The sequence below is a fragment of the Paramisgurnus dabryanus genome, chromosome 13, assembly GCF_030506205.2.
Source record: "Paramisgurnus dabryanus chromosome 13, PD_genome_1.1, whole genome shotgun sequence".
In the NCBI taxonomy this organism is placed as follows: Eukaryota; Metazoa; Chordata; class Actinopteri; order Cypriniformes; family Cobitidae; genus Paramisgurnus; species Paramisgurnus dabryanus.
Genome location: NC_133349.1, coordinates 20,096,031 through 20,122,278, shown reverse-complemented (window position 1 = coordinate 20,122,278; position 26,248 = coordinate 20,096,031). Strand labels below are relative to the sequence as shown.

Here is a 26,248-nt window from a genome sequence, read left to right as displayed (position 1 = left end):
AGTTTGGGTCCACCCAGCTTTTCTCTTGCACTTTTAATTCGTTCTGACCGCATAATAGTGCCATTTTCCCTAAAAGCTTTCCAAAGTTGACAAACCCCAAAATTTTCAAAAGACATGTTCAAAGCCTAATAAACATCTACATTTGCCTCACTAAAATCCACAGTACAGATAACTAATAAAGATTACTGAAGCTCTGCTTTAATGAGGCTCTTGTGGCCATCCATGCGCTAATCTTAATAGCAGATTCATGGCAAATTATTTACATAAACAGCGTGATAGTGTTAAAATATTAAATCTGTATATATTAATCTGTATGTCTGACTTGTAAACAGACACGCATACATAATTTATACATTAATAAATGTCACAGCCAAAGTCACTCGGTTTCTCAATGCGCTGCTGCCAGCAGGTGATACGCCACACACACATACACAGAGAGGACGTTTATGTAAATCACACACCACAATTTTTTGAGCCCTGTCACCAATCATCATGTCATACGCATACACAGGGAAGACCTCCATCTCACAAATGTTGTGGCCTGCCGTTCCCTCATCCTGGAGAAAACTGCTGCTCAGTCCACTGCAGAGTGACGGACGAGTGCCCAGAATGAGAGTTTAGATGGCAGACGGCATGCCGTGACTACCAATTGTGTGCGAATGTGTGTGTGTGAGCGAGCAGACCTTGATTTTAGCGAGCAAGGACAGAAGACAGAGCATCCAGCTTCTGTCCGCACACACATCCGCACGCTCCTTACCACACACATATTAAGAATCTGAACATATGCGTGGTAAGCAAGAAAATTTAGATGTAAAGTGGGTGAATGAGAATCATTCATGACACAGCTGATGCAAATGAAGAGAGAGATGGAGAGATGGATGGAGAGAGAGATGGAGGGGTGGGAACATAAGGCAACTCTGATATAAACAGCTGGAGGGGGTCTATAGGGAGTGCGTAGAATAAACTTGTTTATTTATGTGCATACTGTATGCCGATGTCTTTAAGTGAACAAGTTTTGGGCCATTTTGTAAATTTTTCATCAAGACTCTGACCAAAGGAGAGAGAAAATATGAGAGAGCAAGAGAAGTATGCAATCTTTATATAACGCAGGCTGAATTCAAACTTGTGTTTTTAACCTGAGCTCCTATACTAACAGAAATCTCATCACTGAACTGTTCAACATTTCATTGCATTGTAGCTCATTGTTCAATCATATTAAACATCCATGCACAACTGTATTGCTGGCAAACTAGATGTGATTTTATTTTGACAAAGTATCAGCTACTAAAATATTATTCTGTGTGTAACCAAACTCCAGCAGTGCCAAACACATCCTATCCTATCATCAGAAGAAAGATAAAAGACTATCAAAGCACGAATCAAACTCATTTGTCAAAATACTAACAACATCACGGTTTCCAAACATCTGTGTTAAATTGCATGTGGGTAGAAAAACATATCGAATAAAACCGTGAAATTGCTGACAGTAACATGAACGTTTCCGTCTTGCCTACACATGACTATCAATCACATGAGCTGCACTAGTCCATATAATAGTCACTCAACTGGCGATCACTGCTTATTTGCACAAAGTTAAACTTTTTAACTTTGTCAAGTCGATGGACAAGGCCATGCTGGTATGTCAGTGGAAATTGCCAGCTCTTATGAAAATAAATGATGTCTGGTCTTCATTAGTTTGAATGTGACTTTACATTATGCGGTTATGCATTTGGCAGACGCTTTTATCTAAAGTGCATTAATACAAAGTATACATTATTTTATCAGTATGTGTGTTCCCTGGTTTGAATCCATGACCTTTTGCACTGTTAATGCAATGCTACACCACTGCGCTATACTCGTGTGTCTGGTGTACATACATATCAATTGCGTATGTGATCATTTGAACCTGATATTTTAGTATGGAGTATGTGTGTGGTCTATAAAGAGCTCAAATGCGTCTATAATCACAAATACACTCACGCATGCAGGACAATTTGGCAGTTGTCACGCAACCCCAGTCCTTATTACCACACATACACAATTATGAGCTAATGAAGCCTGAAAGATAGAACGAGGGCCATGTGCAGCCTGAAATGAAGCACAAACCATTAACTATTTGCCTCTTTATATGAACACGTGCAGAAACAAAATTTAGAAGAGTAACACAGGGCCAGGGCTAAGACTTTCGTCCTACAGACTTAATTATTTATCTTTCACTTATGAAGAGAGAGAGAGAGAGAGAGAGAAAAAAACAGAGAGAGGGAACAAGATCCTTTTTGAAAGAATTGCAAGATAAGCATTTTACATAAATAATGTTTTTTTTTCATTTTGAGTTGAAGTGTTTATGCGAATAAATGACTGCAGCTGCTTGTAACGGCTGTCAATCGTAAGCACAAATGTCACTGGCAAGGGACAAGAATGTCCTTCCCACAGGGTGACCAGACAAACTGAGATAAGGACTAGAATGATTGCCATTTGTTTGTTTGCTCAAATCCTTAAGATTAGAGAGAACGAAAACCATACACACTTCACACAGAGACCGCCCTAAACCTTTCAACACACACAGCTCAGAGACAACCTGAGGAGTAACCCTAAGAGCACTCCAAGATCCGTGTGTGTGTGTGTTGACAACAGCTTTTAATATTTATTTAGAGATGAAATGTTTAAATGTTGCGACAGAAACAGACTTTTTTTGAGTTATGCCATTTTAAATGGCAACTACATGAGACAATAAAAATTATATTAAAATCACCGAAACAAATATTGACTATGTGCAATGTGACGAAAATGTATTGATGTGAAGCAACATTATACTACGACTACTGAAGAAAGCCACAAGTTGTTTTGCATGTCCTTTCTTCATAAATCATAATTTGCAAATGTAAGGGATTTGAACAGGATCATGTGGCCTTCTCATGAACAATCCAAAACGAATCTGATCATTGAAAACTTCTGGTTCCTCTTTACTTCTCATCCTCAGGCAGTCACACACACACACATACACACACACACACACACACACACACACACACACACACACACACACACACACACACACACACACACCTCTGTTAATGTGGGTGTGTAACTGGATTCCTGTACTTTCCAAAAGGAGGGAACAGATTCAGATAGATGCTTGCGGGTAAAGAGATAGCACAGTCTCCAGCCATAAGAGACCACAGCCAATTACATTACACCACTTTAATCGGGTACAATACAACTTTGCAGGCTCACATTTACCCAAACAACTCTCTGGAGGTCTGATCTGGGACCTGCTAAGCGACTTATAGATTTCCTCTTTTTAAAGTATAGTCAACATGATATCAGTGAGAACAAATAAAGGCATAGTTTGGTAACCTTGCATTAATACTACTATAATGAATAAGTCTTTACATGGGGGCTTGTGCACTATGATATGTGTTTTTCAGGGCCGATGGCAAGAGGGATTATTACAGATCAAGTAGAATGATAATCGATGTTTGAACTGATATACATGTCTGATGTAAAAATGAAAATGTATTTCAAAATTAAGAATAACAAAAGCTTTTTTAAATCTGATTTTGAAAATGACAGATTCAATAACTATAAAAATGCTTACAGTATATCTGCCAGGCCGACAAACCCATTATGCGCAATAAAATATTTTTAAAAAAATCTAAATGTTCCTAAACTTTGTAAAGCATTATAAATTGTAATGTTTGTCAATATAATACATTATAACTTTATACACAAGAAATCTGTGGCCATATTACTAAAGACCCACATGGGTGATTCTTGCGAGATTAGACTTATGAGGTGTCATGAAACATTTTGATGAAAAAGTTAATGCAAAGTAAGAGTATAAAAAAAAGAAGCATACAGTTACAAACATCTCTTCATGTACTATTTTGCACATTATTTCAAATGACATCATACAAACCAATTTTGTAGTTTTTTCCACATTTAAGGGGAACATTTTCATTACCGCAATGTGTCCATGACTGGATTTGGGTTCTTTGACATGGAAATATTTATAATTAAAAAATAAAAAGCTTTAGTGCATGTTACACTATAAACATTTACAGTAAAGAAGCATGTGGTATTTGTAGAGACAATAATAAGGCATATAAATGTGTCCAAGACCAATTTTCTCATCCGCAGCAACAATTTTCAATCATTGTTTAAGTCCTCAAGGAACTAACATTTTCAAAAAAAAATTTGGGGACATAATTGACTGTGACACTCAAGATGGCTACCAAATAAGCAGTTCTTATTTTTCTCTTCAGATAAAAGTTGAAATTTTCTTTGTCATAGTACCTAGACAACTTTTTAGTTCTCATTACCGAAACATGAGTTTGTAAATGCATATAATGTAATATCATGTTGCGGTAATGATAATTTTTGATAATGATAATCTAAAAAAATTCTATAGAAAATAGGTTTTAAATCCTTTAAAAAAGATTCATGGCCTTAATCTTATAGGTGCAAAAAAATTGGCTTCAAGGGCTTTTAAAAAAATCTGATGCTGGACACCTAAAAATCACCCAAATAGAATTGAAATTCTTATCATTCATAAAGGTTAAAACTCCCTCACCACTGTGTGTTGATTCATTAGGAAATTTCGGCTAATTTAATTACGCTCTTAGCCAGCAATAAAAGTGAGCTACTCTCAGCTCCATTTAGCACAAAAGTGACGCCAGAAAGCCCAAATCCATTCTGCTGTAATTCACTAATTTTCCCTCAAAATCATTGAATGAAACATAAACCCTACCATGATTCAGCACCGAGCACTGCATTCACATCACGCTTTCTAAAGGTACATTCATTACTGCCTCTGTAAACACACTGAGAGTCAGTAAACAGTCTGATCAAAAGAGCTAACTGGTCACTGTTAGCACAACGCATAGACAGAAAACAGCCTGTCTGAGGAGAATGATAGGGTACAAACGGTGTGCGTTTGTGCATGGATGGACAGCAATGATGTATTGGCTTGCACCACATTCCATTGCTGTGCTGAGGGTGGGCTAACTAACCAAAGTTAGTGATGTAAAATAACTACGTGACATTAACTCAGCCGTTGCCCAAAGAGTGCAGACAGCATAATTAGCCTACTGTATTGTGACCCAGATATTCTATCGCCAGGCCTGTTGTAAATCCCACCACCCCATGAGTGTGTGGTAGGATACAACGCTTGTTTTGTCACAAATCATTAACGTCATTACAGATAAAGCCTGCTAACTCATAGCAGAAGAACGCAGAGGAAACATACCACATCTGCGATTCTTTCCTGTGAGCCCTAGCGCCACAGAGCAGTAGACACATACACCACCTGGAGAGAATGAAGTCGGATGACAAACAGAAATGATTTCATTTTTCAGAAATGTTGATGATGTTTTTCTTGATAATGCTGAGACAGAGGAGCTCATTTAATGGAAAATTAAACCACGAACCAACTTCCTTTATGAGCATGTGTTGAGCGAAAGTTGCCAAATCATGGAAGAGGAAATCAATCAGGAGATCCATCACTACCTGCACACATACACAGGATCTAACACCTCACATTAATTAAACAAGCGCCCTATAATTACACTGAGAGAAAGAGAGAGAGAGAGAAAATGACTCCAAAAAAGGAAAAGGAGAAAGGAAGGGTTTAATTCAATGAATAGATTCATCAGTGTTCTTGGCTTCAGGGTGAATCCAATGTATATTAAGTAGATAATAAAGAGCTAAATATGACACACATGAAAAAAAGTAAAAGCGAACACACAAACACACATATGAGGTCTTAAGCTGTTAAATGAGCCGGCTTTCTGCATCTACTTTTAAAGGATGCGAGAGAGATTAGACTGAGGCTGCAGAGATTTACCACCACTTTTGATTAGGAAAGGATCATCCTGGATTTTCTGCACATCACACTTACACACCGACACATCAGGAAGAGCAGCTAATTATAAACACGCAAACACTCGCACACTCTCCCGCAACTAATTACCTGCTGGAAACGACAGGATGTGCAGGTGAGAGAAGATGGGAAGGTTAGAAATAATGAGAGAAGATGAGACCCAAGACTTAAGGAAAGAAGACGAGACCGGTTGAGAAGACGTCGAGGAGAATAGAGGAGACAGGCTTATCACTTCAACATCTGTTTCTCCTCAAACACAAAAGCTGACACATTCCAGATCAGATATGTAAAGAAACTCCCGTTATCTATGATGGATCAGCTACAGAAGATCCGGACCGAAGAACTGTTGCGAGATGGGCCGTAAACCCATCACTCTTTTATTTCCAGGAATTAGGAGGGGAGGAATGGGGGGAGAAAACAGAGAGCAGGCAGAGAAACGCAACAGCTGTTTCCTATCACATCTGTACAGAGACACGGCCATCAGCTCACAGACGCTGCCCTGCGGAGGAGAGAGAGAGAGACAGACACAGGGTGGTGTGTGTGCACGAGCTCGCGTGTTTGGATGGATGGTCACGGTGGGGGTGAGCTGTAGATGAAATATCAAGCGATGGTCGGAGTCGAGCACTGGAGTAACCTGCTCTGCATTCCCCTTGTGTGAGACGCTTAGTCTTTCACTCCCTCAGACAGCTGAAGTTCCTCCTCTCTCGGTCGCTTTTTCTTACATTCAGAACAAGAAGGGCCTGTGTGAGTTCAAAGATGAAGGAACCCAGAGGAAAGTGTGTGCGAATGTCCTCATCAGCCCCTGCTACACCGTCAGGGCTGTGAGAAATAGGGCACATCCATCAGAGACTAAATCTGTTCCCCACCTCACACGAGTGAGGAGCATGCTGTTTCTACATGCATTTTAATGAAAATGTAATTAAAATTATGCAAAGTACCATAAAATATTAGAAAGGCACAACCGAGAAAAAAAGCATACACTGTAAATAATCCTTGTTGAACTTTAATTTTTTAAGTTTAAAAAGCAACTTCTTACTAGTCAAGAAAGTTGAAATAAATTGTAAATTTAAGTTAAGTTGAATTTTTTACAGTGTAGAGTAGCTTAAATTCCAATGACTAGATTAGAAAAAGCTTTAAGTCTTTCTAAAAACTTGGACAGATGGAGATCATCCAGGGTGTGAGGTCATCAGACAGGGGTCTGGGGTGGGGAGATGGTTTCCATGGCACTGGAGAAACTACTAAACCGAACCCCACCCCCAAACCTGCACCCCTCTGAGTTTACATTTCTATTAACGAATGGGGTCGAGCACACTACTCCATTTTGTCATTTATAAACCAGGATGTTTACCTCTCTTCGAGCTGGTAAATGAATAAAATAAATCAAATAAATCAAACTAGGAAGAGATGAATCAAACTGTACACACACATCTCTGTCTTACCGACTTCTTAAAAGCATTTTGAGAAGATAATGACTGTTAGCCCGAGTAAACAAACACGGTTTTGTTTGCCTTGCTTTCAGTCAGTGATTGATCTCTCCTCAGCACAGAGAACTAAATCAAAACATTTACTCCACTTCAAAAGAACTTTGTTTACAACATATCTATCTAAACTGTTTTAACATGTTTATTTTCCAGTTTAAATGGGGACCAAACAAAACGTAACTAAACTCATACCTTAAAAAAAACAATTTACAAATGTCTGGAGACATTCTATTTTGGTGCAGCAAGTACACAGAACTAACACCAGTCTGTGCACTATTTAACCCTGTCTAACTCCAATATTATGCACCAGGTATAAGGTTATGCTTCAGTTCTCTCTCTCTCTTTCTGTCTGTTCTCATCTCTCATCATCTGTGTCTTTCTGTGGTCCACCTTTCCATGCATTAATTTATCCATCTATTCATCCATTCATCCAGAATGCAGTGCTGCACAAAGAACCAGCAAATGCTTTTAAACGTAGCATACTTTGATAATATAGTACAAGACTCTATATTTTATTCTTCAGGAACTGACTAGATGGTGGGCGTTACACAGCACAATAGGCAAGGCTCAAGAGAAATTTTGTCTATTAGCTGACATCATATAAATCTCCCTCACAGTCTAAGTGGTCTGCGCAAAATATGAACATTATGGGGCGGTTTCTCAGACAGGGTTTAGATTAATCCAGGATTAGTCCTTAGTTTATTAGGACATTTAAGTAGTTTTACACCGCAAAAAATGACTTATTGACTTAATGTCTTATTTTCAGTAAAAATATTTAAAAATTCTAAAATTCAATATCAAATTTAAATGAATATGTGCTTTAAACAAGCAACAAAAATCTGCCAATGGGGTAAGACATATTTTAGTGTTTAAGGAAAAAGTAACTCATTTCAATATTTTTTCTAACCCCAGTGGCAGATTTTTTTTAGCTTGTTTTAAGCACAAATTTACTTAAATTTGATAATTTTTGTGTAAAAACTAGACTTATTTTATAAGAAAATTTAGCTCACCAAGAAAACACATCTCGATTAAAGAATTTTTATTTTTTAGATTTTTTAAAGAAAATAAGACAAAATTACTAAGAGAGTCATTTTTTGCAGTGTAGTAACATACAAAACACATTACTGATGTGCATATTTAGACGAAACAATGGCACTTTTATATTTTAAGATATCGCCCGATAATGTTTGCTATGCTTCTCAATGAATTACAATGAAATGCCGTTACTTTCAAAAGCCAGACGGCGAGCATGTGCAACACAATATGGGCCACATAAAAAGAACCATTTACACACGCATCTCCAGGAAATGGCTTAGGCATATATTTATATTATGGTTCTTTAAACCTTTTCATGCATTTTCATGTATATTTAAGAATATGTATAATGATTATGATTATGACAACTGTTGCTTTTTCAAATGCATGTTTTAAACGACTCAAACTAACAGTGATTTAGACTTACTGATTAAAATCTGTAGTACATGAAATGGCTGTGCATACTATGGCTGTGCCCTAAATTAGAGGATTATTGGAAAAAGCATATTTGATTGTTTTTCTAAAGCATTTAAAAAGAATATCGACCATGTCCATTTTTAGCTATTCTTGGGATATCTAGCAATCTAGAAATTATATACATGAGAGACAAGCTGTTTTATTAGGTATGACAATTGCTAAGAGGCTGATTTTATGAATGTGGAAAACTGATTCTGTGCCTTAGTTTGAAATGTGGGGTAGAGATCTTGTAAACATGCTTGCATTGGAGAGATTGAGATAGATTAATAAAGATGAATTAAACCTGAGGTATTTGATCAAATCAGGGGACAGATTTTTAATATCTTAAGGTAACTGATGTATTGCATTCATAGCCAACAACCCCTGTTGATGTTATTAATATGGAGTGTAATCTCTTTGTATTTATAGATAATTTGTTTAATATAGTGCCTAAAGTTTTATTAGACAGCTGACAATTGTGAGGTTAATGTACTTTATTTTTATTGTTATAACGTACACATAAGCTAGTAGATATTTTATCTTAATATATTTTAATAGGATTAAGTGACCCTACAACATTTACGAATTTGTATCCATCTTAAAAGGGACATTCCACTTATTTTGAAAATATACTAATTTTCCAGCTCCCCTAGAGTTAAACATTTGATTTTTACAGTTTTGGAATCCATTCAGCTGATCTCCGGGTCTGGCGCTAGCACTTTTAGCATAGCTTAGCACAATCCATTAAATCTGATTAGACCATTAGCATCCAGCAAAAAATAACCAAAGAGGTTCGATATTTTTCCTATTTAAAACTTGACTCTTCTGTAGTTACATTGTGTACTAAGACCGACAGAAAATTAATAGTTGCGATTTTCTAGGCAGATATGGCTAGGAACTATACTCTTAAACTGGCGTATTAATGAAGGACTTTACTGATGTAACATGGCTGCAGCAGGCATAGTGATATTACGCACTGCCCGAAAATAGTCCCCTTGGTTATTTTCAATAGCTTTTGTTATAGGTTCTTTCTGCCTTTTTTCTTGTTGTCTTTGTTCTGTAAAAAAACACAAAAAAAAATGTTTAAAAAAAGAAATAGCTGTGCATAATATCAGCTGTGCGATTCAAAATCGTTATCGACCGGCCAGGTATTATTAATGTATATCGGCTTTTATCCAATCCCTACAACACAAGCTGTTTTCGGTTAAGATAATCCAAACATGCATTTTAGCTGGGGACCACAGTTAAGCACTGTCCAGGAAACCGGCCATATATCATAGTCAGACCAAGTTTTGGATTATGCTCACATGGTTTACATTAAAATAGCTTGCAACAAAATTGAACATTTTACAAAATACCAGGAAAGTGGACTAGAAAGGTAAACAAGGGTTTTGATTTCATCATACTAAGACCTACATTTATTATAAAAATGTCCTGAATATAAAGAAACGATTGTAAATCTGTGAGGTACTGCTGAACTCTGTCATGGACCTTTCATGCAGAAAGGTTTTCATTCCTGCAGGTTGATTTCCTATCAAAGTGAAGGGTTGAAGGGGAACACTAACAGAAGAAAATGGAGGATGCAAGTAAAGCATGTTAAAGAAAGATTTCTTTCATCTGCTCTTTTCAACTCTTCAAGAACCATATCAAATAACACCCTCACAAAGCTCACACAGGGTGAGAAAAGACTACCCATGTGACTATTTAAGCAAATCTGTTTCTAAATTCTGAAAACCATTTACAGAAACACCTTTTTTCACAACAACTCGGTGCATGAGCTGCTCGCATGTCATTTTTTGAACCTTAAAATATCAATCATGTTCTCTCTGACACCTCTCTCTTCTCTCCTCTTCATCATTCATCTCTTCACCCATCCGCCCATCTATCCATCCCTCTCTTCCCTTGCATCTAAATAAATAAACACAGAGAAGGGAACGAGGGGAACCAAGAGAGAAAAACTAGGACACTACAACCTGGGACCCATAGACCTCCCCCACACATACAAACTGAATGACAGAGAGCAAGAGAGGAAGGAACGTGATACCCACACACATTTAGGTAAAGCAAGGAAGGAAGACAGGAGGAAAAAGGAAGAGGATGGTAGAGATGTTCAGGATACAGGAAAGTCAGCCTGGGGGGGATAAAGCAGCAGCCAATGGAGGGTGGTCACCGACACTAGAGTTTATTAATAATCCATATCAGATAAATCTTTCCAGTATTAGATTTCCAACAAAGATGCAACAGGATAAAGATGAAGCTCTTAAAACGCATCTACCAAACAAGAACGCTCCAGCGTTAATCACTCGCTTTTTGAACATCCCTCGCTCCGCCTAAGGCTTTTTCCTGTGCTTTTTTCATTTGTTCTCTCACAGGCCCGTGTTGCCCTGAGGGTTTGCTTATGACACAGAAGAATCGTTCATAAACTGGAAACAAACTCAGAGCACACTTATATCATGTTAGTCTAGTCATACATACTGTACGATACGCTTGAGGATGTTAAGCTTGCATGCAGATGGGAAGCTGACATTAAATTTCCACAGCAGTCTGAAGCGATTTTTATCTTATGTAATTAATTTACATGCATATATTTCATCCAGACGGAGACTAATTGGAATATTTGCGCTTATAAAAATTCATCACACACTGCAATGAACCGCAAACAAGCAAAATGGTCATTAAAAATTGAAAAAAGTTACCGGCTACGACATTTATATTTTAGATTTTCCATTATGCTTTGCCTCTCGGGGAGCCGAAAAGGGAAAAGACGGGGTGAAAAAGATCCATTCTGCAATCGTACGGGTGAGAGTGACATTTTCTCTTCTCTTTATTCTTTTCTTTGTAGTTTTGTCCTCAAGAGAGCAGAGGAAGAGAAGGGCAGGGGCTAAAACTCTGCTATATCACTTACCTGTATAAAGATACACGGATGAGAGAACAATGAGGGGCTTTCTTTAGTCTGAAAAGCTGTGTTTTTAAGAAGATGTAGGGGGCAAACACAATGGCTTCTCTGTTCCTGCATGGTCACCAATTCCTGTCCCATTACTCATCAGTGCAGGACAAAACGAGATGTTAGGCAAAATATTTACCCTGTTGAGCTCTACGAAGAACACAAAGGGCGCACACATACTATGCAAACCAAACTGTGCCCGGGTGCGTTTGACCCCTAAAGCCTGGTTCGTTTGACTAGTGTGATGACTCTGTACCATGCCCGGGTGCGCTTTGGCTCAGGCGCGGAACGCGCAGTGTGTTCGCGCCAGAGCATAGTTCAAAAGAAGAGATGTCAATTGCGCAACCACTCATCTTCTTCTGCCTTCGTAAAAACCCTTCTGATCCATGCGGCAGAATTACGTGAATGTCTGAGCTGCACATGAGACAGATCAACTAAGCAATATGATAGGCACGTGAGAGGGAAGTGTGTTATCATGCACCAATGACTAGAATTAAAAAAAACACAGACTTAACATCACAATGGGCTCCAGTGTTAAGAGAGTGCTTTACTTCCTGTTTTCCTCAAAACAATCGCATCCTAATGACGAAAGCGCGCCCAGGCTCGGATCGCTCAAGTACAGTGTAAGTGCTTGCTTTTGGGGGAGTAGGGGGGACAATCGCACTGGGGCACGATTTGGACCAAAAAGAGTAGTCTACAGTAGTCTTTTTTTTAGCTTGGTCACAGCTTGAAATAAGCTCGGATATTCTGCTAAATCAAATTTTATGTTCCACACAAAAAGCAGAAGTCATACGAGTTTGTAATGGTATAAGTGCAAATAAACTGCGTTATTTTTTTGTGAACTATTCCCTTAAATTATTTGTGATCACCCACTCAAAATCAATTGCTTTATTAGATTCCCTTCACAGGTCCAGACAAGTATTTTGACCTTTAACAGCATCACAAAATGATTTTTTCTGCCTCATATTTTCCTCCTTCAACAAGTGCTGTTTCATCGACTATGTGCGTTAACCTTCAAGAACCACGTAATGCGTCAAGAAAAGAAAGAAACGAGTGAGAAGAAAGACCACAGGGAGAAGAAAAGACAGGTCAAACCCAATTTTAAGAGAAACAGCGCAGGCCAGAAAAGAAAAAAAATGGACCTGCCGGTAGAGGAGAAAGCGTAGCGCATAAACAGTGCAAGACTGAGGCATGGCTGAAGATTAAAGAAACTGACTGGTTTTATTTGTAAGAATGAAATTGTATCAAAGTTAAATCAGGAATGAGAATATGCCTGGGTTCACCCGTCACCGTAATAAACGCACACGCAGCAAAAAACAGACTAGCTGAAAACTAGCAGTGACTTTACTGTGGATCAGCCGTCCTGGTTTTACAAAGCACACTGGATTAAACAGCATCCAGACAAATCCACAACACAGCAGACAAAAGCAACCGTGGAAAAACAATGAAGCTTAGATGTTACAGAGACTCAAAACCAGGTGACTGGAGAAATAATAAGAGATAGAAAGAGTAGAAGGTCACTGGAGACCCAGAGACACAACAGTTCAGCGGTGAGATAGACTTGTTAAGTGGAGCAAGTGCTCAACATGGAAGAATTGAGAAACTGGGGATAAAGATGAAGATGGGCTCATGGGAGGATGGACTGCAATGCACTGCTTCATTAAATGGTTGACGGGAGAAAAAACATCACAGAAGGAAGCTATAGGGGGACACAATGAAGATCAGAGGTCAGAACAAAGCTTGACCACCCGCATGGAAGAGAACAAAGGAGACAGACAATCTTACGAAAACAAACCATTATGGTTATGTGTGTGTTATGGATGAATATCTAATCTGTCAAAGAATCCCCTAAACAAGTTTTAGTTCTTCTCAGAAGAACATTCTGGTAATTTACAGAGTATTTTCCTTATATACTGACTATAAAAGACACTACAGACCATATACACTAACATGCCCAGCAAACCTTCAGGGAACAATCCTACCTCACACAACACTGTAAAGAAAAATGATGTCTCTTAGGCACAGTTCCCATTCTCCTCAGGAGAACGTTCTCAGGAGAACTATCATTTTATTTTATTTCGGCAATTCACACCAAGTGTTCTTGATTATTTTACACTATAATGACCTTATAAAACACTACAGGGAACATACACTAGCATTCACCATATGTACCATGTACAAAACTCACAGGAGACAAGCAAAATGATCTTAAAGGTCATTGGTGTTTGTCTTTGACAGCTCGCTACACTGGGCATGCTAATGACATTAGCGTTCTCCGAGGAGCGTTGTGCAGTTCACGCTAACCGGAATCTTGTAATATGATAATTCTGCTCACTGCGACTGTGGTGTAGTTACTGTAGCTCGAATGGAATGAGACTGCAAGTAACAAGGCCATTTCGGTCTGGCTCCGATCCAACCTTGCCTCCTTTATGGCGTCAATGAGGGAAACCGAGTGCTGGCGCGACCTTCTGCGGACCAGGTGTGAGGAGCTCAGGAAATAAAATACAAGGGCAAGCGCTGAGAGACAGGCGCTAACTCCATCACTAACCTCAGAAGAGCAAAGGGATTAAGAGTGTGAAAAAATGTGAAAGTGAAAACCCACAAATAAAGAAAAAGTATGAGTATGGTGGTATGTCTGGGGGTTTTTACTGGCAGGAAATAACACCCTTATGGGTCATTTTCTCAAAGAGATTACAGATATGAACTATATTAACGTCCACAACATCAAATGATAACGTTATGCTTAATCTAATGGGGTGTGCACACCAAAAGCAAACCGAATATGCGCATCACATTACTCACACTTTATTGCAAGGGGAATTAATTGTTTTTCACACCAGATGTGCAAATCAGATTGGGTTCACAACAACAGGTTATGCGAATTTCACAGTTGAATTTTTTTTTCAAACTTGCACGGAAGACACGATTGATGCGAGTATAGCACGTGGCATTCGTGTCAGTTGGTTTGACTTTATATACAATCTACTCATGCAAATAATTGAACTTTAGTAGGTGAACCCCTAAAAATCAAATAGATATCATTCCTCTCTATTGTTATAGTCATGGTTTGCGCAGTTTTTGCTATTCTTCTAAACTTAAAACGATTCTTAAAACTTTATAGTTATCGGTCTTGGTATAAACAGGACTTTAGTAAGAAAATGTCACATGACTGACAGGTTAAAGCAATCAAGCATTGTTTTTTTTTCTTATCTCTAAAGAATTGGACAGAAATAAGTCAATATACACATTACCCACTGTTAGGAAATACTTGGTTGCGCACATTACTAGATTCTAGTGAAGCTTACGCATGACTATAAATTGGGCTTTACAAAAAAATGCGCAGTTCGTCTCGGAGCATCGATTCCACTGGACACGAGTATTGGAATCGTTTTAAACTACTAGATTCTAGGGGTGTAACGGTTCTCGGTAAAGAATCAAACCATCCTGTTATCTTCCCACGGTTCGGCATGCATGTGCAAATTGTTTTTTTTTGTGGCATATAATACCAAAAGTACCTCAGTGTTGTAAGCGATTTTATGTTAATTTTGAAATGCACTGTACAGTATGTTGGTACATGTATAATAATGCAAGTACTCTTAAGTGAAAATGTAAATTTTTGCAGAGACAGTTTATTTTTGTAAAGAAGCCTGTTGTGACCAAAGAGTTAAGTGTTTGTAACCCAATAAAAAATTCTCTTTTTTTCTTTGAATTTGACAGTAGCCTTTCTGTCCTGTAAACATACACAACTAAAATCGTGATTCGTGACACACACCGAACCGCAAGTAATTTGAACCGTTGCACCCCTAACTAGATTTCAATTTTCACCGTAGTTTACAAATTGACCATGGACTCTCAGTGCAAGTGCCTCCTGAGCAGTGGACATATAGGTGTGAGACAAAAGTAAATAAAGGAGAAGATAAGTCATTAACTCAGACGTCCTCTGGAAACCGAGGATTATATTTTACAGAAATGCAAGTCCAATATAAGCGGGGGCGTAATGTCTTCAATAAGCTGTGTCGACTCACAAGGGCATCGCTGGCCTTGCTGATCGATACAGGATCAATAAAGTAAAGCCTAGCTTCCATGTCTGCCTCTGACTAGCCGACTGCAGATGGACACACTAAGGACAGGGAAAAGGGAGGGAAGACAATCTTCTAAATATTATTGCAGTCACTTCATAAAAGGAGAGAGAGAGAAAGAGAAACCAAGGCTAATAAGAGGAAGATCACCTTTCTTTTTAAAGGTGCTGACTACCTGATTTGCAATGAAGGTCACTGAGCATGAGTCTCATTAAACACAGAAAATGTCCACGCATCATAGACATATCCTCAGAGTACAACATGTAGCATAATGATATAATAAAATACATCTCTCTATATTGCGGTCAATCGGAAAAACATAACAGGGTGTGTGTGTTCATTGATTATAAAAGCGTGGTACAGTTGGACAGAGACTCAAAAGCATTAGTCATAATAAAATCCAACTCTCTGCAGTGGTATTCAAGTCAAGCTTATGCTGTTATTTGAAGGTACCACATCTCCAGCCACGCTGGTCCTTTTACCCATCACCGTCTATCTTCACTCCGCTGTGCCCAGTGTGTGAGGCTGCGGCAATGTCACGGCTCACAGCGAGCAGCCGAGTCCCTGAAACCACCGGCATGCTAAATTCATGAGACAGCACGAGTGAGCTTTTAAAATCTTTGGGAATGAAAACTCCTTTCACCCTGTGAACCTTTTAAAAATAGCTTCTTCTTTCCTCTTTAAAATCGAATATTTTTTAGACTTTTTTACATCCTTACTTGCTGTAAAATGAAGACAAAAATCTTCAAGAAACCAATTTATTAGATGCTCTTTCTGTCAAGGCCATGATGAGGCTGAGTTATTATATAGTGCCAATTAATTTATCCCAAAAACCATCAGGGTAGCAATGTTAATCATAAAACGAACTGGATGACATTTTGTCTGGAGGGGCTGACAGCTCATCATGTCCTATTCCTCTTTATGTCTTTTGGCTTCTTTTCAGAAGAGGGAAGGATGTTTAGTCATCTTCCCTGAGTATGCATGACCTACTCTAAGAATCTGGCAACCCTCAGCATTCCCACATCAATCTGGCAACCGCATACCTTTATTCGGACCAACTGGCTACTGGCCCCTGGAGGGTCACTGATCTACCAGCATGCAACAAAATAGAGGACAAACTCTGCCGGCATGGGTTGTGATACATGCAGGAACGACATAAGAATCTCAAATTCAGTTGTAAAATGGAAGCAATTTCACCACAATATCACATGGCACTTTTGAAGTAGACTGTAAACCACAGCTGCAGGAGAAGCCCATTTTCTCTTCCTTCCGTGGCACTTTTGTTTCACTTCACACCAGCTTGTTGGAGGCACTTCGCTGGTTGTCTTTCCATCACCAGGCAAAAGACTAAAATATGAGGACCAATTAAGTGGACATGTCAACCCCATGAATCCCTAAAACCATAAAAGCATTCTGAGATCTGACATCTGCTGAAGCAGTGAGGCTCGAGAGAGAAAGTGACAAGAATAGAACGAGGCAACCAGAAACAGAGAGATGCTTTAAAGAGCCTTGTCATCTAAGTGCTTGGAGGACCAGGCGAGATTCATTTTTTGTGAATTTTCAAAAGAATACGAGGAGTGAAAGTGATTCTTAAAAAGGCCCTGAACATAAACCGAGTTGCTTTCCATATTTCACCTGTCACTCTTTAACTGTTTGTCTTTTCAGATTGCATACCTGACCCCGTTGGCGTATATTTGGCCATGAATATTATACGGAAGATGGCAGAAAACTCTCCAGTGTCTATATTAGTGCAGGTTAATGTTAATTATAAGGGCAATAACTGATTTGAGCAAAGTGCATTCCCAGAGCAGCGTGTCAAACCCACCACAAGTGTTAAAAGCTTTGACACTCTGTCAAGCCCGACGCCACTGGGGGGGGCAAAGTTGGCATGGCCCCTCAGAAAGAATTTGTTTTCTTACTGTATGTTCACACTAGGGCTGTCAACGAATATTCTAAATTCGAATATATATTCGAATAGTAAAAAAAAACGAATTTCGAATATGAAAATTAATATTCGAATAAATTATTTTCTTTTATTTAAAGCCCGCGGTAGTAGAGGCGTGGCTGTCTGCTTTGTAATTGGGCGCACTAATGCGCCTGGTTCAAGAACAGATCACAGTAGTCACACTGTCTGTCACTGTTAAAAGTTGACGTGTCTTGCATGGAAGATGGCAGAAATTGAAAGTAATTTACGGGACTGACAATCGCATTCTACAACCGCATTAACTCCCGCAAACTGCAGTGACAACCGCGTTTACAGAAACTTTGCATAGTGTGTAGCCTACATAACCGAAATGAACAACTAGTTAATAAAGTGTTTAAACGTGCATCATGGACATGACAGGTCTCTCTTCTGAAGAAATAAATTATTACAAGGGGGAAAAGTCTTCTGTATGCGCGGTACAAAGAATGACAGAGGCACAAGCGTTTGCTGGCTAGTGTTGCCAGATCTTGCACTAAAAAACAGCGAACAAGAAAAATCCAATAATAAACCAAAATAAATCCAAACGCTTTACCTCAAAGATCAAAATATTGGGACAGGCACCGTCACATTTTAACAACACCAAAAACTTGATCGCTTCATGAGCCAAAAGCCATAAACGGTTAAGCGCTAAAATGGTATGTGAGTACAAAAAAGACGAGGACCTGGCAACACTGCAAGAGCGCGCGCAGCCTCACAAATGCGTACAATACACAATGACACGACGGAGGTTTATTGCAAAACATAATGCTGTTAAATTATTTTCATCAAAGCTGTGAGTGATAAGCATGTGAGACGGCAGACCGTTGCTATGGTTATCTACGTGTCAATCATCATATTTTCACATTTAAATGCGGTTGTCACTCCTGAAAGTTTGCAGTGTGTACAAGACCACAATTGTGGAACTCCAGCTAAACAGTCACGTCTTAACACTTACTTTGCATCGCCCGCCACAAGCTATTTGTCTGCAACACAACAAGAGGTCATAACGGAGAAATTAATTTCGTTCATTTGTAAGGACATGAGACCGATCAGTGTCGTGGATGGAGCAGGCATCAGGGAGTTTTGTCAAGCAATGTAACCGAGGTACCATATCATTTTGATGTCTCTTAATTTACTTGTTTTGTGTATGTAATATACGTTGTCAAATATGTTTAAACTTAAATAGACTACCTATAGAAGTAGTTATGTCTCTTTATATTAATTTGTCCTGTTATTGAAGTAATGCGTCGTTAAACGTTGTTAACGTCGTTGAAAAAATGGGCAACCAGATATTCGAATAGTTCGAATATTCGTGGGTTTTTTAGGGAGAATATTCGAACGTCATTTTTGAGCAATTTTGACAGCCCTAGTTCACACCGCCGCAGACTTGAGCTTCAAAAGTTAACGAAAGTCATTCATTTACAATGTAAGCTGGCTTCACTCAGCTGCAAGGAGCGTAAAATCCATTGGCGTCACGTTTTGGGAGTTTTGAGTGACCAGAGCACCAATCAGAAAGTTGAAAGAAGCTCAACTTTATGGTAATGAGATATGATGCGGTTCAGTGGCAAGCAGCGGCAAAACGCCAGCAACCAATCCGAAATATAGCCTAGACGTTTTTTTGCTGGCTGATTCCAGAGAAACATACAAAGTTAATTTTCATTCCTACCAAATAGGCTTGTTGCGATAGTCTGTGAAACGGTGATTACCGGTGCTTCAGCCTCTCACCGGTTAGATCACTTGCCCACCGCGACACCGTCTTTCACCGTCGTTTTGATATTTTCTTGTAATTAAATAATTTAGTTTCATTAGAGAGAGCAAACACTTACAACTGAATGTGTCTGCTGAATTCAGCGGAGCTGAACGCGCGTCATCACAGAGCAGCGAATAAATGATAAATTTCATTTATTCCTGTCAGACTGCGGTGAGCAGACGATGGCAGAAGCCGCGTGCTTACTCGTTTATGTTATAAGATACATAAGAATAATAATAAACCTATCATTCAAGCAGCGCTTTATGGAGGAATAGCCGGTTGCTCTGCTTGGGACTGGCGGGTTTTCTGTCAGAAGTACCTGCGCACATTGATTCAAGCACTTAAACCAGCTGTTGCACTCGCATTTGCACGCAAATTCATACGCGATTTAACGCAGCGTACACAAGCGCTGGATTTAAACAACAGTTGCATCTAATTCAAAAGTGAAAGTAAAATGTGCACTTCTGTGCATTTATAAGCCCCTCCCACCCAGTGAAACCGGTATCACCGGGTTTGTCAAGCGCTGATTAACCAGTGGGAAAATTCTGTCACTGCAACAACCCTACTACCAAAACATTAGTTCAGAGAAAACAGACTTCAGAGCAGCCAAAGCAACATCTTCACAGTTCGTTTCTGTGTCGTCTTTTTCTATGATAATAACAGCGACAACCACATAGTTACTAGCTCGTGTAATTTGCAAATGTTTAAAACCTTGTATACTGAAACATCAATCAAGGAAATGCCACCTATGTCACTGAATTACACGGCGCCGTTTTTCATTTGCACACGGAAATAATTTGCCTGAGATTATGTAAGAGATAACAGAGTTAATTTATGATTATCAGGCTTACTATGATTATTAGTTGAATGTGTATAGGCATAATACAGGCAATAATATAGGTAACCATATTAAATAAATTAAAATGAGCAGGAAGTCACAATAAGGATAGATTGTGGAGCACCACCCCCCCTCCGTCCACAAATCCCTCTGCGTTCATCTAGCCTTATCTTACACCCAACTTGAATGACAGATCCACAATTACAGCCTTTGAACAACATTTAACCAACGTGGTTTAGGAGGAAATCTTTACATATACAAATAAGTAACAGATACATGGTACATTGTCTTACTGTACAATTTTGTAAAGAAATGGTTCAACCAACTTATCGAAATACATAAGAAACCAACAGAGCCTATAAACATTTCATGGTACGCATACAGGGGCAGTTTCCCAGACAGGGATTAGACTAGTTTTAGACTAAAATAAATGTACAGTAAGAGCTGTCCAAACTGAAAACAACATGCACTGACATATCTTAAAATACATGAATGCCCTTTGTTTTGCCTCAAAATGCACACAAGTAATGTTTTAGTAAGGCATGTTTGTTATAACTAGTTATATTTCCTAAATAAACTAAAGTCTAGTCCTGCCTTAAGATAATCCCTGTCCGGGAAAGCACCCCACAGAGTTTAAAACTAACAGAAATTTCATTTTGGGTGAACTATCCTCTAAACCAGGTCTTTCCACAGCCTTTCTGTTTCTCAAGTGTTTCGCTACACCCCTCCCACATTCTTACTCTGATGCTAATAAACAGAGTGGCCTTGAGGTCACGGTGAGGTGGGGGGGATTTGAATACACCAATGACAATCATCTCTCAAACAAAAGCAAATGGATAAGGACAACCAGAGACGCCAGAGGACGTCGAAAGAGAGGAAGGAAACCAGGAGAAGATCGAAGAATGCATCCTCCCTAGAATGTGTGCGCACTTAAGACGTAAACCGTGTGGACAATCTTGCATGATGAAACTCTCCCACCCATTTACTCACCATTTATTTAACCCAGCTCTGCATGCAAGCGAGCTAGGACTGTCGCAATCGCCGTGTGTGTTTGTTAATTTGTGTTTGTAACTGCTGGGCTCACACAGTTAAGAATAAGGTCAGTCTAGCCCCCACCTCTCGATCATCGGAGCAGCCTAACATTTTGAACCACCCCTCCTCCTCCCTCACTCCAACACAAACACACACTTGATGCATTCAGTCAGAGACGCCGCTACAGTCGGCCCCCCTAACCCTGGATTTTAATAAAAATACAGCATCTCTATGGCAACGGGTTCGAGCATTTTTTGACCCGTGTTCACTAGGAGGGTATTATAACACAATCACTAGCTGTTTTCTGCTCCTGGTTTCTGCATGGTGCTGCCAACAAAAGAGAAACTGGATTGAGTTTTATAAAAAGATAAAAACATTTAAACCTGCTTCCTGTCTGTGAATCTTTTCATTTAAAAAACAATCCTGGCGTTAATAAAATAAACCCAAACTTCAATGTGTTTAAGTGTTTTTATTAGGAAAACAGTAAGGGAAGTCTCTCCAGGGGCACAAAACAATGCTTTGACCCTTAAAATATTCCACAGCTGCTGCGAATAAAGGCAAAAGCTCCCAGGACACCCAAGTAAACGGATGCGAGGTAGAAGGTAAAAGAGAAAACACAAGGACTGTTTATACTGTTGCGTTAAACTAAACAATCATGACCCATTCTTCCACTGCTCGGTTCATAAATAAAACAAATCCTTTGTTTCGATATTCCAGTTTTTCCTTCTGAAGTGCTGCTGATGTACTGTGAAATGGGCCCAGGCAGAAGATGGCCCAGCCTATGAATAAGTTAAAGGAGTGAATGTCGTTTATAAATTATGATGCAAGCGATTAAGATTAAGAGCTGCGTCGTGTGACGTCACTAACTTCTGAAGTACGTCGTACTAATTTTTACGTAACAAATGGATAATCGTTTGGCTACAAGGATTGTGGGTTCATAAAGAAATTAATAAAGATCTAAGTAACAATATTACAGGCGCTCGGTTGGACATTAACACACCACTTTTTTCTCTTGACACTCAACACCAGTTCCGCTCGCGCTCGCAGTCAGGTGTAGTGCACCTGCGAACCGTGACACAGCCACTGAATTATTAAACGATAAACCGAAGAGTAAAGCTGCAAACGGAGACACAACTGTACTAGACAACCTGTCATAAAAGACTAGCCGAACGGTATACTGCATGAGACGAAAGGTAAATTATGACGACAGAAAAAGCAGTGACGTAACCCTAATTAACCGATGTGTGCAGTCCCGAGATACGAATAATGCACTTTTGTCCATATTGATTAATTAAATAAACTCAACAAATAAAATGTGAGAGTGATTTATACACGTTCAAATGAAACCCTGAAACGATACACCAAGCGGAAACTTACACCACAAAATTAACGTCGGCAACACCCTGTTGCTTTTGTCGCGCGAGATCGATTTACGTTCATTTATTCGTGTCATTTCAGCTGGAAATAATTGGATGTGATTTGAAAGAGTGGGGGGGGGGGGGGGAGAGACGCCAAGGGACGTGAGGAGGACCGAGAGAAAAATGTGGTAGAAGGGAGAGGGCATTGAAGGACGCAATGATAGTGCATCTAGTTTCGCAAACAAACACACCTGCAAACACCTACCAGGAAAAACATGCCAATGCCACACCTAGAGAGAAAATGGCGCTGACCGAAACCAAACTTATGCAATCTATATGTCTATAAAACATATGAACATTTAAAGTTATTATACGTAAGTTAACAGCTAACACCAATCTGTTTAAAGGACAAATAGAGGACAAATACAGTCATTGAAGAAGCGTGTGAGAGGAGCGCACACACTATTGGGAAGAAATACACAGTAGGAAATTTCTGACATGATACCGAGTTGCGCCAGCTCATTGGTTAAATATAATAGATTGAAACCGAAAGAAAACCGGGTGATTCATTAACTCTAACAGTTTGTCACAGCTATAACTGGTTAACTAATATATGATCTTACCTTGAAGAATAAGGAGAAAGAGTGCGCCTAACATTCTTGACATGTTCATCAGGGGAAAGGGTGGACGGTCCACTTTGATTAATGCGTCTGTTGTCCGCTTGATGAATTAAATCAGCTAAAGGCCACAAAAATCTGACAAAACAGTCCACTGATAATCACCGTAGATCAAAACTGTCAAGCGTTTATTCTGGTTTCCTTCGATCGGTAAGTTAAGCACTGAAACTTATAAATAAGATGCGCCTTTCTCTATTCAGCGCGTGCCTCTCAAACTAACATACAATCTCGGTTCAAAATTCCCTTTAAATCGTATAAAGTCCTTCGAAACTGCCCCGAGGGTCCGGATGACAAGTAGGAAACGTCCTACAAGTGAATAAATATCCTGTAAATGAGTTGGAGGCTCCGCAGACGGTTGAGTCTCAAACCTGTCGCCGCTCTGGGATTGTACTCTGTTGAAACTCTATCGGAGAAAGCAGTGCGCTGATTGGACAGAATCGCGTGATGTCATATTGACATCACGCTGGTTTAAAACACCTAAATTCACAAGTTGCTCGGGTACTTTCCATCGTCCAGTAGGGTTTTGACCACTACTTTAACAGTTTTAAATTAATTAGTACAATCCTTTCCAGCTCTAATGGGGAACTTGATATATAAATTTACTTGTAGGGTGGATACGTCACTATCATTATTAAGGTGCTGTCTGACCCAATGTTTTCTGAGGGTCCGCTGTATCAGTCCTGGGGTGTATTCCAGAAAGCAGGGTTAACTTACCATCAGATTAACCCCGAACTTTGGGTTGATCAACCCCAAACTTGCTTACTCGGGGTATGTCGGTTCCAAAACACAGTTTAAGAGTTAGTTCAATCAACTCGCTGAAAGTAACCCAGAGTTAAAGCGCGCTCACGGTAACAACATAAAGGCATTGTCAATGGATCGCAGATTTCACGAGTCACCATGGAAACGTCAGAGAACTTAAAAGTTTTTAAATGAGAAATAACATTATAAACCAACACTTTCTGGCAAAATCAACGTTTTATAATCGACTTAGAAGTGCGTGATTACAAAACAGATAAAATTAATTAATTAAATAATTAATACGAACCTATTTTACCCCATTTAAGTCCAATATTGTATGTGTCTCAACGAAAATACACACAATATTATTTAAAATAATCTAAAACAATCTAAAATAATTAATATAGTAAAAATAATCATAGATTTTATATATGATTGTAAACATATGAATTATGAATATCTTTTCCCTTGTGAAAAGTAACAATGGTTTAACTACAGTAAAAAACATGGTTACAGTAAAACCATGGTAACCACAAAATAACCATGGTTTTCAAAAAACATACTTAAACCATGGTTAGTGTAGTAAAACCATGGTTCTGCTGATAGTAATCAACGCACCAAAAAAAAAAACATGGTTACTACAACTACACACCAATAAAACCATGGTTAATTTCACAAGGGTTGTGGCACATAAAGTGCAAATCTGTCATAAGGCTTATTTAAAGGGTTTTTTTGTAGATATGATTGTATTGTGTAGGCATAAAATGCATTATGATAATATTCACTATATTGTACTTATTTTACTTCTGCTCCTTTTGGTGACCCTGTTTAGTTTTAGGACTTTCCTTGTATGACACTGTGTCACCATCTTTTTTAACATTTACTGATAGCTGATAGATTTATGCACCCTCTTTTATTTGTAAAGCTTCCTTACACTCCTTACAGATTTTCAATAATGTTGTGTAATGCTTTTCATTACACTACACTGTAATGCTTTTCATTACACTTCATTTGCATTGGACCATTAGGATCTGCTGTGACAGAAGTGGAGAATATAAATGTTACATTAGTGTCAATAGTAACATGTTCTAATATGTCCTTTATCATCTAATATATGCAAATATCTCAATTTCCCTTTGCTCAAAAATGATAGCTCTGGAGAGCAGCTACAAAAGGCCCATTTTAAAGAAATAAAGGTGATTTAGAAAAACACCAACTATAGATCAAATGTAGAGAGAGGGCTAAGGATCTGCATGTTTAAGAAATAAATATTATACTATGAAATATATATTTATAATTTCATTTCATTGTGTACATGATTCTAACTGATAATAGAAAATCTCTGACCACTATGCCATGTCTGTGATTCAATGGTGTTTCATCTAATGAAGTCTGTGCTTCACCTGTGTCATTCTGATCAGTGTTAAATCATGCCTTTGCTTCATGGGTGTCATTCTGTGGGCCAGGTCAGATGCACATGCCTATCAGAGACTGCAGCCAGGGGTAACTTCTGTCCCTCAGTAATTATTATTATGATAGGCATCATGTGTTTCTATTTGTTATACCCATTTACTGTAACATTGTCACATTGTCACTTAAGTAACATAGGTTAAGATTCATTAATGACAATGTATTTGCACACACATTTATTATAACTTTAGATTAATCTCAAATTATCTAGTAAGCGAAAGATGAGGTTATTTATGAATTGACAAAATTGATATGGAAATGTACTTTATTGTTAACATTAATTAACTGATGGAATTGTGTTTCATACATCCACTGATATTTGGAGATATATTAATAATGAACATAATTAAATGTATAGTATTTAGTCTGAACACAAATATGAATACATTTTTAATAAAATTTAATTAATAATTACATTTATAGTAATTAGTCCAATCACAAATATCAATCCATGTTATTAAAAAATAGTTTCTTTAAAAAAAATTCATAACACACATTTTTTTAAGACAGCAATAAATATTCGCGACTGTAAATGCAATAAAATAA

At 38.6% G+C, this 26,248-nt stretch overlaps 1 protein-coding gene across 2 annotated transcripts in view; it reads right to left on the bottom strand.

The window, feature by feature from the left end:
- The window catches only part of LOC135727798 (nectin-2), a 91,636-nt gene extending 67,740 nt beyond the window's left edge, over positions 1–23,896 (bottom strand). Inside the window, exon 1 of one of the 2 annotated variants that reach the window (XM_065245824.2) lies at positions 23,441–23,896. In XM_065245824.2, the coding sequence (XP_065101896.2) occupies positions 23,441–23,489 (49 nt within the window). In that variant the 5' untranslated portion in view covers positions 23,490–23,896. The remainder of the gene's footprint in view (positions 1–23,440) is intronic. The other variant, XM_065245823.2, reaches the window with a different exon arrangement.
- Between the last annotated feature and the right edge of the window lie 2,352 nt (positions 23,897–26,248).